This window comes from Sphaeramia orbicularis, chromosome 19, assembly GCF_902148855.1.
Source record: "Sphaeramia orbicularis chromosome 19, fSphaOr1.1, whole genome shotgun sequence".
Lineage (NCBI taxonomy): Eukaryota > Metazoa > Chordata > Actinopteri > Kurtiformes > Apogonidae > Sphaeramia > Sphaeramia orbicularis.
Genome location: NC_043975.1, coordinates 18,060,931 through 18,080,586, shown reverse-complemented (window position 1 = coordinate 18,080,586; position 19,656 = coordinate 18,060,931). Strand labels below are relative to the sequence as shown.

The following is a 19,656-nucleotide window of genomic DNA, read 5'->3' as shown; positions in this document are numbered from 1 at the left end:
AAAAATCATACATATTTAAGTCCCCATAAAATTATATTCAGCGTTTAAGGATTTGCATGTGCTCATATAAAGTTTGTGTTGAGGTCTATTTCTTGATGCTAGCCAACTTCATTTCTAACCTAACAACTGTATGGGTGGCTTACAGCCATGAAAATAAGCTACATATTGAATTCTATGTAGAGGACTTGAATAATCTTCACTCCACATCACCAGGGAAAACGCCACCAAATTTTTGAGGGGGACTAAAACAGATAAGAAAGAGGTGACTGATTATGGTGGAATATAGTCTGAACATGAATACATGAGGCCAGGATCCTTTTCCACATAGGAGGGTAAATGATGTGCTTGTTTCATCTAAATGTTGTATTCAGAAGCTGTTTGTGAATCTAAACTTGACCATTATCATTAGGGCTGTTAGAAAATATCGGTTCTGCAATATATCGTGATATTTCATTTCACAATGCTGTATCAATATTAAAAAGTACTGTATCGATATTTTCAGGTATTTGTTCAAATGCAGATATGGCGAAGGTTTATTTTAGTTTTTTCTTTATTGTTAATATTTTATTTATTATTGTTTAACAATGTTTTATTAAATAATGGTTATTTGAAGCATCTTAAAAGCGCTTTTTACTGTCTGAGAGGCAGATGTTAGTTCCTTTATTGGAATCGCACAAAAATAATGTTCTGTTAGTTCTGAATGAATAGAATATGAACATTTGAGCAGGATCTTAAACTGTAATGTCTGTAAAACATAATTTCAGTTTGAACACAGGAAGATTTTATGATATAGCATTAGATCTTGTTGTGATCAAATAAAAATGTGTTAGTATTTGTGCATATTTCAGGTGTAATTCAATTCTTCCAGGATATAATCATTAAAAACAAAGAAACCAACAAAAAATTGCCTTTTTAACAGTATCATGATATATTGTATCGTGATCCTAGTATTGTGATTTGTATCGTATCACCAGATTCTTGCCAATACACAGCCCTAATTATCATATTTGTGTTACTGTAACCTTTAGTGCCATTTAAGGTTCTCACAATATTTGTCTAACCAGGTTGTTTTTGTGCCCAAACCTAACCATCATTGAAGAAACCGGGGTGGTAAAAAAACAAAAAAAAAAACAACCCATGTCCTTTACATAGAAATCAAAGTACAAGCTTTTATCATGGATGTACGTAACCAAGGCAGGCGTTGGCTTACGACAACAAATCATCAGCCCCAAACACAAACCTCGGCACAAACTTCACGTAACTACATGAGCATGTACAAATCTTACATATTGAATCTTTAAGATTCCGTAATACTAGCTGACATGAAGCTCAGGTATTAAACTGAACAGGAGGAGGTTATTGCCGAACTTTAAACAGAGGAGAAACCCCAGAAACAAGAGATCAGTCACTGCTAACCCCTTGACAGAGCTCATAACAAAATCCATAAAAGGCATTGATGGATTTTTGGGGTTTCTCCTTTTCCAAACGCAACATGGGCAGGTTTAGAAGCTCCGTGGCTCAAGTGGAAGGAAAAAGTGCTTACAGCCAAATAAAAATCACACGGTCTCATCCTGACAGTTAAACGCGGTTGTTTCCGAGTTTACAGATGAACCCCGTGAACCAGAAAAGCCACACGAGAGAGCCTGAAGAGGACTATAAAATACAGGGGAGGCAGTCGGCTGAAGTGAATACTACCGCTAGAGAGCAGAGGACCACGGGTGTCCAAAGTGCTTCCTGTTGAAAAAAAACAACAAAAACAAACACCCTCACACGGGGAAAATACATTCAAACTCACTGAACAGTTCCCTCATTAGCATCGACTGGACCCATCATTAAGTGCGAGCATCAGCTGGTGAACGTGACACTGGCTTTTGTAAATGTAATGCCGTGGCTCAAATGTGTTTCATATAGATCCCTGTCCACCTGTGTTTAACACACTAATCAGGTACCTTGTTCTGCGAGGAAAAAAACTGAGGGTCACTTCTCGACTGTCCCGTCATTCGATAAAACCAGTATCTCCTCCACTGGCTTCGCACGTCAACATTGAACTGCTTTGCCAATAACTTAAACACACAATCAAACCTCTTTAACAAGAAGCCAATAAGAAAGTCCAGGAATAAATAAACCAAGTATATAATCAAATACTTACAAAATCTTTAAAAAATTAAATATATTTGATTGTTATTCATATTTTTTTTCTTTATCCAGAAAAACAAATTCCTTATAAATAACTACAAAGTGATAACACAAATTCAGCATGTCGCTTTAAGTGAAATCCGGTGGTGTGAATGGCGTTCATAGTACCGGCGAAGTTCGGTGACTCCGCCCTCCCGGAGTCACTGTCCTAGGGTTAACAGTGCAGCTGAAGAGCAGAGAGTGAAGTTAAGGTTTACGGGTGCTAGCTGTCAGTCAGAAGATCCCTGGTCCACGGTCGCCATGGTTACCAGTGGGAAGGGAAGGAGAGCCCCTGCAGGATGTTGATATCTGAAAGAGTAAAGCATAAAGTCTTGATTTTAAGGTGATGAAAAAACATTTATTCGGGCAGTACTTTTGTCACCATGTGCTCATTTATCATTAGAATCAGCGCCGGTCAAGTGTCATGAAAGAATTTATCACAAAAGTTTTTCAGATTCTCGCCATATGGACGTTTAGGATGATGTCCAATTTTAGTTTAGTTTATCCTCTTACAGACCATTTTTACTAAGGAACTGAATATTTTATTTTATTTATTTATTTATTTATTTTTTTTAATAACACATTAAAAAAAAAAAAAAAATGAAGCTGACCTTTGGGATATAAAAAGGTTATTGTCGCCACCCAATCAATACCAGAAACCTGATTTGTTCTACATGTGCTTTTTAGACACCAGTGTTTCTAAGTAATTTATTACCTCCGCCAAGGAGGTTATATTTTTGCGGGCGTTGGTTTGTCTGTCTGTCTGTCTGTGTGCAAGATAACTCAAAAAGTTATGGACAGATTTGGATGAAGATTTCAGGAAACAAAGAACAAATGATTAAATTTTGGTGGTGATCGGTGGTGGTGGGGGGCCCTGATCTGCGCTCTCCGAGTGTTTTTCTAGTAATATATACTTACATCAGACAATTAGTAGTTTTAGTATTCATGAAATATAAACTGAAACTATTTTAATTAAATAAATCAAACTGTTAAATCAGATGAGATTATTTACTGGACTATCCTCAGTTCACTCAAACACTTTAAAAAAATCTGGAAGTTGTATTAAAAACCTTAAAGATGTACTTACAATGTAGCTTATCTTCCATTTCATTAACAGCATATGTATGAGACAGTCTTTGCAAAGCTGGAAACAGATTTATTATTATTATTATTTTTTTTTAATCAAAGTGTCTGAATCCTATATATCATAAATAGTAAAAATGAATTTTATTTATTTCCATCTACAACACATTTCTTTTTATTTATAAGTACTGGTGACGAGGAGTAGATATATTATTGCACAAGTGTAGAGCAAATGGGTTTGTGGTTAACAAGGCAGTAACAGTTAACAGATGTCATTTTATCCAATTACACCTGTGCATGTTATCTCATAATTAACATGTGAATTCTACAGTTATTGCCAAAAGTGTTTCATTTTGTTACAGCAACCGAATCATAATCATAAAGATCATCTTCAAGTCCAAGTAAATGTTCCTGAGACATGTTCATAAAAATAAGATGGACAGACAACCTGAAAATGAAATGACTCCGGTTCTAGATATCACTGACATGCACGGGCATAAAAATATATTTTAACTTTTTTTTTTTTTCATGGTCTTAAATTCACTACCTTTGTCAGTGGACAACTTCAACTTCTCTGCAGAAAGCCATTAGATAAACCCTGAAATCCAACTACAGTTACACTATGTGGGTTTGATTGACAACACCCATTAAAGCCTGACACAAATCTATTTTCTTATGTTGGGTTAGTTCATTCGTTTTAATCCCACAGCACATGTTCTTTGACTACACTGTATTTTTATCTCATAATAACACAGTCACTGTGTCAAATCTGTAATTACAGTCACTCATTCTTTCCGAGATGTGAAGCTTTCCTATGGAGTAAAAAAAGATGTTAACAAGCAGGGAAAAATACTTCAAACTACAGACGATTTTCTTGAATGATTTTCAGCATAACAATGACTAAACAAGCAAAAAATGGTAAAACTTCAACTATTCAATAAGCTCAACTTGTCATCCTCAAAATAAGAATAGATATGTGTAAAAACAAAAACATTAAACATTGAATATTTCTGTATCTGTGTTGCATCCTCATGAGCAGGAGTCAACACCAGTCACTCCTTATATATGGTTGTTATGGTAACAGGCAGTAAGATGGGAAATGATAAAGCTGGAGGAAATGTGTCTTAGGCTATATTCAGACTGCAGACAAATGTGGCCCAAATCTGATTTTTTTGCCCATATGTGACCTGTATCTGATCAGTTTGAATGGTACAAATCAGATTTTTTCAAATCTGACCCAGGCTACTTTCATATGTGGTCCTAAATCTGATATGCATCTGATATTTTGCAGTGTGACTTCAGTCTGAACGGCCAGGTTGCATTTATCCAACCTTTACATCATTGAAATGCGACAAACGTCACAATTCTGCGTCCCAGGAGGAGGAGCGGCAGGAAAAATATATTTACTTCCGTAAACACAGTGCGTGCCTGTGTGGTCACATATTACATGAGGACCTCTTTTGTGTATGCGTGTCACTTCAGGGTTACATTCAGTTCATACTCAAAACTGATAGAAGTCGCATTTAACGTGTAATATGAACGAGAACACAAAAAAATTGGATTTCACCCAAAAATCCGAATTGTGCATTAACACCTGCTGTCTGAACGTAGTCATACTTAGGCACACTGACATTTTTTCCACTTCCACAGTAACACACACAGCCGATTCAGCACTGAACTGAACTGCTCTTAACTCAAACTGTGTGGCTGTTACTAATAATAACCGAATTAACTGTATGTGAGGTACATAAAGGTAATATATCAGTAAAGTAGGATTCCATAATAGTGGCGTTTAACACGCAAACTGTTGTGAGGTAATAAAGGTGAAGTGGAGAGCTTGGTGCGAGTTATGCAGCTTGCTGAGCTGGTGCCACATCTGAAGGAAAACACAAACCAAAGTGACTACAGCACAAAGCAGCAGTTTGTCACAGGAAGCTGCTGTTGGTTTTACTACTGAGAGGCAATATTTTACCTTCAGCAAAAACAAACATTTGTCAACAGCACCTTAAAGGCTAGACAGTGGAAAAATAGAGCCAACACTGGTAATTATTCATCTTGGTGATCATTACGTTTATTATTTCTCTGTGTCCGCTCCTGGATGATAACTCAGATGAGCCAGGTACCAGTTTAATGCCTTGTACGATATGTAAATTTTGTCGTTAAAATACTGTAGCATCACTTAAAGGACAGCTGAAACACTTACCTAGGCAGCAAATTACATAATGAAGCTCTATAGAGTACCATAAAGAGTGTATTGAGGGAGGAATAGCATCAACTGTGTCCACCCTTCTTTATAACATAACTCTTAATAACCCACAATTTAATCTTGTTGAAACATTATAAACACTGACTGTAATAATGCACCTATGGTAGAATGCGGCTGCAGTGCATTTAAGTCAAGAAAGACAAGTATGGAGCACTGGTTTAACACCAGATTCCAAGTATCCCTTACAACTCAAATGTTTTTTTTTTTCCTTAAGAAAACAGAAGTTGCATTTAATGTCAGGAGATCCAGATTATATGGACAAAAGTATTGGGGCACAATAATTAAGGTGTTTAACTGTTAACAGGGAGCTAGGCTACAAAACTAACACGTCAAATGCCATAATTTTATTTTATATTGTGATAAATGTCACTGCAATAAACATATCTGCTTCCTCTTTACAGTTAAGTTTCTTTATATATGCTTACACACTGCTTCTGTTTGTTTTTACAGAATTTTACTCAGCATTTTCTTTTCTTTATTTCATTCTATTGTTTTAAATACTCTACCTCTAGATTTCTGAGATATTTGTCATGTTCTGACTATAAATAATCATTATAAATCTAAAGTAACTAAGGGAAATCAGCCTCTAAACTCTGAGATTGATCTGACATTTATTGTGAGATTTGCTGACAACAGAGATGAGCGTTTTTAGCATGATACCACCAAGAAGGGGAAGTGTGACGAGTCCCAGTATTTTTGTTCATAGTGTTCGGTGGCAGTAGTAGCAGTTCTGTTTTTCACAATGTTGCGGTTGGACACTAAAAACTCTTTATATTCTGTAAATTATTCCTAAATATATGACAGTGGTGGCCAAAGTTTTGATACAAATTGACTCTTTGCATGAACGTGATTTGCCAATACAAGTCTTTCAAACTTCTAAAATACTTGTAATTTACTTCAGAGATGTGTTTCAAAAATAGAAAAAAGAAAAACTGAACCAGCAAATTGTGCAAAAAACTCGCAAAAAATTTTGTGGAGCCAAGCAAATCCTACAAAATCCTTCACATACTAAGATACCTGATCTATTCTGATTTGTATGATGATCATGACTCCAAAAACCATCAAGCCTGTACTGTCCTTGCACAGACAACGCTACTAAAAATGATAGTTTACACATGGATGAAAAATGATAGTTTACATGTTTATGCCTCCAGCACTGAAAGTGTAACAGGCACTCACTAACCATGTGAGGTTTCGGTTGGCGGTGTCACCTGTCAACCCATCTGCTGCCTGGAGGGGCTTTGAATGTCTTGTTCTGGAGGGAGGAGAAACAAAAGCTGTGCAACTCATTCTACATAGAGCAGAATTATATTATGTAGCCTTTGAATGTCATTACTGTCACATGGTGTAAACCCAAAAACAAAAGGGTGAGGTCAAGGGTGTCACGGATGAACAGCCCACTACTTTTTGATTCATAACTTTTGAACCGGACAAGTTTAAGACAAATATTACACATAATTGGAAAGGTCTACAAGCCATCTTAAACATACTCAAAGGGCAAAATTTAGTTTCAAATATTTTTAAATGAAAAATATCAAAAACTGATGGACAAAAAATTCAAGTATTTTTTGTAAGAATTACAAAGTTTTCAAAAGTGAAGTTCCTATGACATTTTCATTCTAAAATTTATTCAGTATATACCTTAAACCAGGGGTGTCAAACTCATTTTAGTTCAGGGGCCACATACAGCCTAATATGATATAAAGTGGGCCGGCCCAGTAAAATAATATAAATAATATTGTCAACTCCAAAGTTTTCTCTATGTTTTTGAGTGGAAAAAAAGTAAAATTCCGTAATGAAAATGTTAAAACTACGAACTGTGCTTGAACATAACATGAACAAATATGAACCTGGTAATTCTTAAGAAAAATAATTGCAATTTTAATAATATTACACCTTAGTTTATCATTTATACATGTGCATTACAACTCACAGATCACAGTGGATCTACAAAAACACAAAACATTTAGTAACAGGCAGAGTATTGGTACAATTCCACATACTTCTCTTAAGACATTTGAGGTTTTTCATATTTGTTCAGGTTATTCAAAGTTTGCTTGTAAAAGGCTAGTCTGTAAATGTAAACTTTTTTTTGTAATTTTCCTTTTTTTTTTATTGCAGTTTTCATTATTTATAGGTTATTATGATAGTATTTTCCTGGTCTGACCTACTTTAGGTTGAATTAACCTAAAATTATTTGAACATCCTTGATTGTTAATATCTTCAGTGTAATTTCTGCACTTCACAAATTCATCCCAGGGGCCAGATTGGACTCTTTGGTGGGCCGGTTTTGGCCCCCGGGCCTCATGTTTGACACCTGTGCCTTAAACCCTCTACTTTACACCCTAATAATTGGTTAGTGGAAAAAAAAAAAATTTGATCATACCTAAATAGCGAGAGTTTTGACAAATGGCAGCATCACGGATGGACAACAAAAGTAAATATCAAGTTAAACATTTTTTATTTCAATCATCAATATCGCATGCATTTTTTTAATATTTACAAGATACAGATAATATTAACATTATATTCAAATGTATTTTGCTTAGATATGTGCATATATTAATTTAAACACTGTGTGTTTAGAATATGACAAATAACATAATAGTCAAATATCAGTGTGTTTGGAATAAATTTTGTTTATTTATGAGTTTATAAAATGAACCCAGAATGATGGCAGAGAACTTTGTCACTTTCCAAACATTCCCCCTCATAAAACTCAATTTTTTTTTTTCACAATTTTTTTTCTCATTTCAAAATACATTTTCCTGAAAATATAAGTAATTACCTACCCAAAAATATAAATTTAGTGTAGATTATTGTAATTTATTTATTTTTGACCAGATGTCAACCTTCCCTTGACTTCGCCCAAAAGGCAAGTAGTTGCTCATGCTCACCTTGTGCTTTTTACACTTCATGGAGAAATTTTCTTCAATGAGGACGCAGTCTGTGAAAACAAGAACAGAACGTGTTGGAGTTAAAGATGCTGCACCATTTTTATCCAAAAGGTTGAACCGCCCACACGTGTAAGTTCAGACTTAGCGGAAGCTATAACAGTCGACCAAGCTATTTTCAGACTGATGCACTAGCAGTGGGTGTATTCAACTCTCAAAGTTAAAGCAAAGACTTCACAATCGATACTTTAATAGAAACGGTAGACCGAGCTGTATTTTAAGACAGCATCTGTTAAAAAAAAAAAAAAAAAGGTGTACCTGCAAAACGCACAGAATGAGGAGTGAAGATGAGGACTTACCTGACTCCAGAGCACACCTGTAGTGGTACTTGTTGGGACAGCCTTTAAAGAAGCAGCCCAGTGTGGCGCCTGGTTCACGGCAGGCCGAGCACATCTGAAAACACAGTGCATGCATAAGTCAAGTCAGAACACCGTGGACACAAATCCAGCAAGTGGAGAAAACAACAAACAGCACCTCTGATGTGAAATAAGTTGGAGATTAAATACACAGCGAGGAGTGTGGGCAAAGGAGCGTTAGTACTGATTAGTGTTTACCGAGAAGGCTGCTGGCACGGCTTACAAATCACAAGAAGATGCCTTAGATAAAATGCCAGACTTCTCATCAGTGACATCTTACGAGAAAAAGGGGCACACTAGGGGAGCTCCTCGAGACCTTTCAAAGTAAATCTGAAATCTAAATGTTGGTTTTCGCAGCTTTTGAGGTCTTTAATGGACTTGAAGTGGATGCTCTAGACCCGGAGGACCTGCAGGAAGCATATTAACATCGCGAGCAGCACATATACACACACAAATGCCTTAAATGCTATGGCAATTAAGGGAAATCTGCGCTGTCTCCAGGTTTATTTTTACTCCTTTCAGTATGATTGACATATGCTGAAATCTTACAAGCATAAACAACTGAGAAACTAAAGAGATCAGTGGGTTATAAATACATTTAACTGAATTTTGTTCTAACTGAAGCCTTTAAGTGCATCTCATATGGATCAGTTCTCATGAGATAGTACAGCTCTAACGGGACCCAAGTTTCAAGAGAACCGTGAAACCAAAGATTATTCTTAGAAAAATGTTGATTTATATGGATTAGTATGACCAACAGTGTTTTTTGACTAGACAGACAGTAAGAAATTCAACTAGACATAGCAGATAAAATAATGTAGAAGTAAAATTACAATAAAATCAGTCATTTCTTAATAGTCCTGGAATTTTTTTTTTTGAAGAAAACACAAGCCTTTATAGTAATTAGTAGTTTTTAACATGTTGAAGCACAGTGTTTCTCACACTTTTAAAATTGTGGAGCATTGTAACTTTTTAGATAAACTGAAAAAAAAATTAACTACCCTTTTGTATCACCACATTAACAGGAAAAGACATGTATGTTTGATATGTCACAATTTTACAGTGCATATTATTGAAAAGATATGCAAGAGACCAAATAAATGCATGAAGGCAGATATAACAGGCATCTATAATAAGATAATATACACATTTCATAATAAGTAGACTTTAAGTGGCATTAACAAGATTTTTTTCCCACTGCACTTTGTCATCCAAAGCATCCATTATCAAAAACATGAACACAGAAGGTTCTGAGTTACTTAATAACTTTGCCTCAAAAATAAAACTTCCAACACTAGTAATGAAGACTGGCATATCCTTAGAGCCTGGTAACTCTGCCCATATGTATTTATTTGGTCTCATTTACAAGAACGTGTTTTCAATTACAAGTCCATAATACCATTTGTGACTTAGTTGGTTTAACTGTTCAAGTACAGGTGATGAAAAAAAATAACAAATGTGAGGTCTTAAAAAGGATAACACCTCTTGTGGAATGTGTTGCAATGGTTTGTGATTTCTAAAACATGAGTCTGCAGGAAAAAAAAAAAAAAAAATTAGGAGACGCTGTTCTAGAGCAGTCTACTCAGCTGTGAATTGAGAACAGATGATGCATTTGTTGTTTTTTTTCTCCTCGTTATAGTGACCAAAGACCATGGCATTTAGTGAGGATGTCCTATTGTTCATTTTGGCTATTCACAATGGAAATAGTGTAACCAAAGAAGTTCTATTTACAAGAACTGAAAGTCAATAGTTTATACTGCAACAGAATCAGTGAAAACACTTCCCCACCATTTCAGACTGAAAGCAGTTCTCAAAACCATGAATTATGTCCTCTCGTTTATTTTAATATTCTTGTCTACTGTCAAATAACTTCTATTGATAAGAATTCAAAGATAATTGTTTGCTGCTATACACTGATATTAACTATAGATCAGAGCTACACTTTCAGCACATTGGACTGAACGCAGTTGCCAAAAAATGCACCAGTTTCACCAATTTGCTTACATACTCTTTCCTATTAACACTGCAGACTGTCTTTGAACATCATCTCATATCCAATCACCTCTTATCACATGACTTAAGTCCCATTCTCTGCTATCTCCATGACAACTGAGCAAATTCCATTTGCTGAGGATGGAAAAAAAAAAAGAGGAAAAGATACTAAGAGATACTACTAGTTGTGTTTTCTCTGATTTCCAGAAGACAGTAAAACAGACAAATAGAGTAAAATCTCCAAACAATTATCATGCTTTTTGGATATAAATTAGTAAATTTGAAGCTTAACAGCCAAGTAAGATTGTCATAAAGTCAAAATTACAAATGGTGCCAGTGTCACCTGCCTGCACATGTCATGATGGTGATTTGGAGACAATAAGAATCCTACAGGCCAAGAATACAAGTAAATAATAATACATTATCGTATTTGGCAATAATTTTCACACTGAAATTCATAAAAGTATCAAGCCAGACCCTAATGGCAGATGTGTTAAATAAACCAACCCTTACAATGCTATTTTTGCTCTGTTTATTTATTTATTTTTTGCATTCTTAATATGTTTGGTGGATATATAGTTTACGTTTTAAAGTTGCTATAAAATTCTTATTCATCATTTTTTTATTCAGGTTTATTTTCTTCCTACATGCTTTTCTCATCTATTATTTGAGATCTGTGTGGATGTATCTGATGTTTAATATGTTGCTAAAAGTTATACATCCTGTAATATTTTATTATTACATCAAAATTTCTCTGAATTGAGATTAGTTTCTTGTTTAGATTCAGTTTCCACAAGCATTTACAGCATTTTTTTTTTCACGTTTCAGCTCAGTACTTATCAAGTTATTTAAGTTTGTAGAATTGTGAGTGAAAAAGTAGATTTAAGTCATTTCTGATAACATGGCAAAATTATCGTGCTGATTTACCGTCTCCTGGGCCACTTTGACAGCCTCCTCCAGCCCGTAGACTTTGCCCTTCACGAGGAACACTCCTGCCGACCAGATGCCACAGTCTTCGTGGAGCCAGTACTCGCAGGGCTCCAAAGGCAGCAAAGGTGGGCTGTACCAGTCTTCTACATCTGTACAGTTGGTGTCTGAGCGCGCCCGCTTTGCCGCAGGGCTGCCAGTGCCGTCAGTCCACTGGCGGCTTTCGAGGCGGTCTTTCGGCTTCAGCTGGGTTCCTTGCCTGAGAGACCACGGAGCTGGTGGGACGGCACACTTCCTCCTCCTACCTCGGATACTGCAAGATGAGGAGTCTGAATCACTGTAGTCATCATCCTCATCTTCTTTGAGTCCTGATGTGCTGGCTGGTGTTTTGGTGCTTGGCTGGTACCCTTCAGGGTAATAGGGGCCGTGGAGGTCCCCCAGGTCCATGGCATTGGCTGACAGTCCACACAAGCAGCAGACAAGCAAGCGCTGGTGTTGACTGTGCGTGGATGGTCGGCCCAGCTGCAGACAGGAAGTGCTGGGAACAACTGCCGAAACAAAGCCACTGGAGTGACCCTGCTGCTGGTGGCCCTTCTTGTGCTGCGTTCTCACCTCTTCAGGGTAGTTGATGATAGTGCACAGTGATGGCGATGACTCTTTACTCTCTACACGGATGAACGGTGAGAAGGTGTCAAACCTTGTTTCCCTTCTCTCTTCTTTGTAGTTCACATACTTCAACTTGATCTCAGGCTCCTTCGGAGAAAACATAAATGAAGACTGTCCACGTTTGAGCTTCTTTCTACTTCTCTTGGGGGTCCGAGCTGCCTTTGTCTTGGCAGCAGGAGATGCTTTCCTCCTTGTCACCTTGCCTTTGGCTGTGCCTTGGCTTTTCTTTGGAGATTTTGAAGGGGAAATTCTTGTCACATGAACTTCAAGTGAATTTTCTGCACGAGGGGAATTTTCTAGTTTCTTGGAGTTTTCATGAACCCCAAACTGAAGACCTGATTCTGATGTGCATTTCCTTTTTAATCTAATAGGGGCTGTCTGTGGAGAGCGTCCCTGCTGTGAAGCATCCTCAGGTTTTTTCTTTGACTGCTGTGGGCTCAGCTGTTTTGTAGACCTTGGAGAATTATTAATGATTTCAGAATCAGAGGTAGAGTCTTTGCAGCTGTCAGTGTTAAGATTATTAGTTTGGCCCCTTTTCAGCCTGGTTTTTTGTTTTACCTTTTTCTCTGAGAAAGATGCTTTTGCTGTGATCTTCCGTTTTCCTTGAGTCAGGGTGCTGTTTTTCTGTGGACTTTTTGTGGTAGAATCACTAGTTGTAGTTTGGGAAGATTTCTTATTGGTTCGTATACATCCTGACACTTTATACCGGCTGGAGTTAATGTTCATAACAATAGCGTCTAATCGTGTCCCTCTGCCAGAGCGCACTGGCAGTCTTTTTTCTTTTAAAGTCCTCTGTAGTGCCCTTGCATTCCCATTTACATGAATTGTTTTCTTGAGATTTTCCTCCAAGACATCAGACATACAAGCATCCTCTGTCAAGTCAATGAGTGGCTCCAACACCGCTTTCCGTCTATGCTTATTTCTGTCACTTGAATGCAACACTGGAGTACTATCCCCAGTTGTAGAGTTTGGCTCAGTGGCCTCTTGTGTCCTCAGGCCATCGCCCTCATCAGCTGTGTCTAGAAAAGAGTTGTCGGCGCTGGGAGAACTGGAGGCCTGTGGCAGGATGAACACATCCTCCACGTCATCCAGTGAGGTAGCAGAGGGGGACACAGGGTCCTCCAGAGGACTGATAAACTCCCTGCCTAGTAAACAAATGTCTCTAGAACCCTCATTACGAGGGATAACCAATGCATCCTGCTTTGTAGACATGAGAAAGAGCACGTCAGAATTCTCACTTTCTGTATTTTCCTTTGTGTCAGCGTTGGGGGTCTCTGGTGGGGATTCAGCACACATTTCTGAACTTGACCAGCTGTCACCTTGGCCGTTCTGTAAACTATCAAGGTTATGAGCCTCATCATCTCCCAGGTGCTCTTCCACATCTGCACCATTGAACTCTTTAAGGTTCTGTCCATTGTCCTCTGGTCCCACCTGAGCCTGAGACAACGACTGAAAAAGTTCCGTCTGAGTAGCAAGGTCCATAGGCCTGTCCACATGTTCTAAATAATGCTGGTTCAGTGCATAGTCAGTCTCCCCAAGCCCTTTTTCTGAGTCACTAGGTGGAGGGTGTAGGGAGAACTTGCTAATAGACTGTACGCCATACAAAGGCGAATGTCCGGACAAAGACTCATGAGCGGTAAACACATGAGACCTGCTCACGTAGGAGAGGGTGACTGTAGTGTGGGAGAAGGCATTGTCTGGTTGAATTTGATCCCCTGATTGGATGTTTGACGAGCCAGTTTCTGAGAAGGGTAATCCAGTGCTGCTGGTCGCAGAGTTCGGGTACCAGCCGGGGCTCTTGACCATTCTAACGGCATCGAGAGACGTGGCGTTGAGGACACATTCCTCACTTTTCCTTGTCAGGTCGATCACAGTGGGGAGGCTGGAGATGGAGAGGTCTTGAGGTTGTAGATCATCTAAGCTGCCAGGTGGCTGCTCCATAACAACTAAGGTTGGACAGGTAAAAAAAGACAAGTGTAATGGCAATTAACATGGGAGGCAAAATCAATCAAATATTTGGGCATAAACATAACTAAAGACCTTTCCAAGTTATATAGAAGTAATTATGAACAAGTTGACATTATTATACGGGAAGATATTGAAAGATGGTTTGCATACCCATTGGGAATAACTGACAGCATTAATGTAGTAAAAATTAACATCTTGTCACGTCTGATATATATATTTATATATATATATATTTATTATATATATATATATTTATATCTCTGCCTATAAATATTTCAAAAGATGAAAAAAAAAAAAAAAAAAAGACAAGTGTAAGGTATAAGTATCTGTTTGTTTTTAACATCAATTAAAAGCTCTTTTGATTTAACCAAAGGACACTTAAACATGGTATTTGAAGACACAGATAACTTATATCCAATTAAACTACATCAACATCATATGTGAATTGGTGTGTTATTTGGTAGTTAAAAGTTTCTTTTTGATTATTATTTCGAAGCATAAAGTCAAACAATGTGCATGTACTGCTTTTGGACATCATAACTGATAGAAAACTGACGTATGCTTGAATGTAATTAACGTTGAAGGATGTGCCAGGAAAACCTCACCTGACAATTTGTTTTGGCATATTTCCAATAAATCTTTAAATACCCCTTGTCGTTAACGCCAAGCAGAAACCATAAATTAATAATGTACTTCGGGACAGCGGGCTTACTATTTGCCATCTACATGACAGGTCATAGCTGCTAACGATACTTAGCTTAGCCATAGCTAACGTTAGCTAGCTAGGCCCGGTTAGCTCCGATAATGTCCCGTACGCCAAACTCCATATGATTTCCAACTGTTTAACGGAATTTGTCTTTTGACGCCAAGTTGTACGGCGATGGATATATTAATACATTTCCTACCGATTAAAAGCAATTAAAAACTTCAATTCGGCGCTGTTTAAAACCTAAAGAAAATGTTAGTTTTGACAAAATAACAACTTTAAGGTCTTAGTCATCCACAGAAGTCTTCGTTAGTGCTCCGAACAACTTTATCACAGGATCAACGGTCGAGGCGGATGTGTAAATGTTAGATTTTATTAATATTACTGCGGTTTTTCTGTGTTATATGAAGTCCGAATTGAAGAAGAGATTTCAACGATCCAAATTAGTGTTATTTGTGTTTTGACTCGACACCCGAAGTTGACAGAAAGCGAGGTTTAAGCAGTTTAAAGTTTGCGTTTAATGGAGTGTGGTAACACGTTCTCACAGTGGAAGGGAACGGTGAGCATCGGGGCAAGGCCCGGCTGGATGAAACAAAGACAGAGCGGAGGTAACACTGCGATCTGCCGCTGCTCAAAACTTACCCGGACAGGAGGAATCGTAGCGTTTTTAAGATTTAGATTAAAAAAATCGATCCGGCCGTCATCGCTTTCAACAAGAACCCATCTTATCTGTCCAATCTAAATAAAAGTACTAGGATAGAAAGCCCCAAATTAAATAAAGATCCACACACTTTCCAGGAACACACTATTCTGATAGCAGCTCTGTGAAGTTGTTTAGATTACCATCTCACTTCCGGAATCTCTCTTCACAATAAAATAATTACAAGGGGACTTCTAAATTGATTATTTTTTTATTTTAAGTAGCCTGATATAAATAAACACAAATACTACAGCACAATTAAAAGAAGTATTAAAACATTTCTAAGCAGGCAATGTGGCGAGATTTTTAAACAGGCAGCCCATAGGTCAGCCATTATCATTAGCCGGTGGTCCTAAGGTGGACTGTTGAATGTTCACAAAGTTAAAAAAATAAAAAAAATAAATAAACAAGAAAAGCACTCGGAGAGCACAGACCTCCGCCATTTTTCTTCATTTTGTTATTATATTTTCTTCATTTTTGTTCGTTTTGTTCATTGTTTTCTTCATTTTGTTTTATATTCATTTTTGCTCATTTTGTTCCATATTTTCTTCATTTTTGGTCATTTTGTTTTTATATTTTCATTTTTCATTATTTTCTTAATTTTTCCTTCATTGTGTTTTTAAATTCATTTTTCTTAATTTTGTTCAATATTTATATTTTCTTCATTTTTGTGCATTTTGTTCATTATTTCCTTCATTTGTGTTCATTTAATTTTTATATTTTCTTCATTGTTGTGCATTTTGTTCATTATTTTCTTCATTTGTGTTCATTTAATTTTTATATTTTCTTCATTTTTGTGCATCTTGTTCATTATTTTCTTCATTTGTGTTCATTTAATTTTTATATTTTCTTAATTTTTGTGCATTTTGTTCATTATTTTCTTCATTTGTGTTCATTTAATTTTTATATTTTCTTAATTTTTGTGCATTTTGTTCATTGTTTCCTTCATTTGTGTTCATTTAAGTCCTGTATTTTCTTAATTTTTGTGCATTTTGTTCATTATTTCCTTCATTTGTGTTCATTTAATTTTTATATTTTCTTCATTTTTGTGCATTTTGTTCATTATTTTCTTCATTTGTGTTCATTTAATTTTGATATTTTCTTCATTTTTGTGCATTTTGTTCATTATTTTCTTCATTTGTGTTCATTTAATTTTTATATTTTCTTAATTTTTGTGCATTTTGTTCATTATTTTCTTCATTTGTGTTCATTTAATTTTTATATTTTCTTAATTTTTGTGCATTTTGTTCATTGTTTCCTTCATTTGTGTTCATTTAAGTCCTGTATTTTCTTCATTTTTGTGCATTTTATTCATTATTTCCTTCATTTGTGTTCATTTAATTTTTATATTTTCTTCATTTTTGTGCATTTTCTTCATTATTTCCTTCATTTGTGTTCATTTAATTTTTGTATTTTCTTCATTTTTGTGCATGTTGTTCATTTTTTCCTTCATTTGTGTTCATTCTGATGATGTGAGTCCACTTCTCCTTCTGATTGGACCAACCCCCGCCCCATCACCACCAAAATTTAATCATTTCTTCCTTGTGCCAGTATCAACATTTTCTGAAAATTTCATGAAAATCCGTCCATAACTTTTTGAGTTATCTTGCTAACAAACAAACAAACATGCACACAAAGCAAAATGATCACAATACCGCCTGGTGGAGGTAATAAAAATAAACTTTCAAACTCGGAGCCCAGAAAGGAGTAGGGACACACTGGACATGTTCAAATGTATTTATTAACATGCATTTTAACTGTGGCTTACATATGGGTGACTTATATAAGCTTGTATATATGTATATATATATATATATATATATATATATATTTGTGTGTGTGTGTGTGTGTGATGAAATATTTCATACAGTCACATAAAATGAGAAGTGGTTGTTGGTGATGAAAGCTAAAAGCAGCACAGTGTAGTCTGCCAGAACATTGCACCAACTGAACATGGGAAAACATTCTAGAGAGATACTGTATCACATAAGACCATGAGAAATGTAAAACTTAAGCTTCCTTTATTCTCACTTTGGATGTGACAGGGGCATTGTTAGGATCTGACCAGATAATCACACCTTTTTTCTGGTTATTTCAGTGTAAAATAACTCTAAGATATCAGACACAGCTCTACCAAAAGGCTCAGCTGAGGAGCTTATTGTGTGTGTGTGTTTATTTAAGTATAGGTTTCACAACTTCAAGTAAAAATAGCCAACATAAGTGAAATTTAAGATTCAGTGATCTCAGTTTCATTTTCAGGAGCAGAGGGAGAACAAGCTAAGTGGTGTAAAGTAGGTTTGAAAAATCAATGTTATTGTGTTTTTGTAAGTCGGATGGATCACCGAAATGTCCGTCTAGCTCTAAGTATCAGTAACATGTCCTACACAAAAAAGCTCTTTACCCCATTTATTTATTCATTTATTTATTTATGGGGGGTTGGCCTTGTGAGATGAATATACAGGGTGTCCCATAAGTCTCCATACATAGGAGACATAATACATTCCATACATATATGGTTCTAACATGCATTTCTTTATATTTCTTCTTTATAGTTCTTCAGCAGTGGAGGACACGCATTGAAATGTGTTCCCGACAAAATGGCAGTCATATAGAGCATATTATATAAATAAAAATGGTTTATGTCAAGAAACGTTTATTTTTCCTATGTATGGAGACTTATGGGACACCCTGTATATACGTGTTTTTAAAAGCATCTGTAATCCAAGTTATTCTTAAGCTTTAAGGCAGATGCATTCCTTAATATTAAAACTGTATAGATAGTCCATTAGAACTCTGTCTTGCTTCTTGGTAGTTTTTTTCAGTTCAGCTGGACTGGTTTTGCTCCAGTTGAACCGAGAAGAACTACCAAGAAGAATGATGCCCTAGGCAAATGAGAACCTACAGACATCTATCTTACTTGTTTATTTATTTTATTCTATTTTATTTTTTACTACATGCTTCTTACCTATATTTCACATTCTATGTATGCACCAAACCACTGAAGCAAATTCCTAGTAATGTGAACCCACTTTACTTACATGGCAATAAATATGATTCTGATATTTGTAATTGCTTATTTGTAGCTTTCTGTAAATACTGTACTGCTCACCTCAGGAGTAGTACAGGAGTAGTACTATATGTGTGGAAATGGCTCCTGAAACACATCACCCGAGGAATCAGTAAAATAACTTTAACCCTATAATGCCAAATGTATCATACTTGATACATGAGTTTTGAACCCCTCTACATGATCAGTGTGATTTTTTTTTCTTGAAAAACCTGATGTATACAATTAGATACGTGCAATACATGGATAATCCACCAGGGGGAGGAATTCATTCACCAGAGGCCTTTCCAGTGACACCACAAGATTGTCAATAATGAGGAAGGAGGCTGAACTTCAGCAATTTTGAAAAGGAATTACCAATTTGTTAGACATGTTAATGTTATATTAGGTTTTTGTTTGTTCAAAACTAATAATATTTGAACACTGAGACCTGATGTATCAAATATGAAACAAAACTGAAACTCATACATGGAAATATAGGCTATATATATATATATATATTTTTTTTTTTTAAATGGTTTTCTTACTTGTTCAGGAAGACCAATAAAGGCTCCAATTTCAAAAAACTGGAATTATCTGTCAATGATTTAATGGTGCAGGCCTTACAGGGTTAAAACACTTAGTTAAACAATATGTAGTGACAATTGTGAATAGCGCACAAATGTCCCAACAAAATAAATGTAAAATCTCCTTGTTTCCTTTGTGTTTACAGGATTACTGTTAAGCCATGGTCTCTTGAGTGTTTTAGTCACATTGCTGTTTTAGGTAAGTCCTCAAATGAACTGTTGATCTTATT

The 19,656-nt window shown here is 36.2% G+C and overlaps 1 protein-coding gene across 1 annotated transcript; it reads right to left on the bottom strand.

Moving 5' to 3' along the window:
* Positions 1-2,188: 2,188 nt before the first annotated feature.
* Positions 2,189-15,919, bottom strand: LOC115410310 (retinoic acid-induced protein 1). Its single transcript, XM_030121911.1, has 6 exons — positions 15,736-15,919; positions 11,754-14,365; positions 8,778-8,871; positions 8,422-8,471; positions 6,708-6,779; positions 2,189-2,484 (listed from the first exon to the last, which is right to left on the bottom strand). Exons 2-5 carry the CDS (start codon positions 14,358-14,360, stop codon positions 6,732-6,734), a joined length of 2,799 nt encoding a protein of 932 aa, XP_029977771.1. The 5' UTR covers positions 14,361-14,365; positions 15,736-15,919; the 3' UTR covers positions 2,189-2,484; positions 6,708-6,731.
* Positions 15,920-19,656: the final 3,737 nt, after the last annotated feature.

Excerpts from the sequence above, each read along its gene's own strand:
- LOC115410310 (XM_030121911.1), bottom strand. The coding sequence starts at position 14,360 with ATGGAGCAGCCACCTGGCAGCTTAGATGATCTACAACCTCAAGACCTC. Across the intron at positions 8,872-11,753 it reads TCAAAGTGGCCCAGGAGACG|ATGTGCTCGGCCTGCCGTGA; the intron begins GTAAATCAGCAC and ends CTGTGTTTTCAG. Across the intron at positions 6,780-8,421 it reads TGAAGTGTAAAAAGCACAAG|AACAAGACATTCAAAGCCCC; the intron begins GTGAGCATGAGC and ends TCCTCCCTCCAG.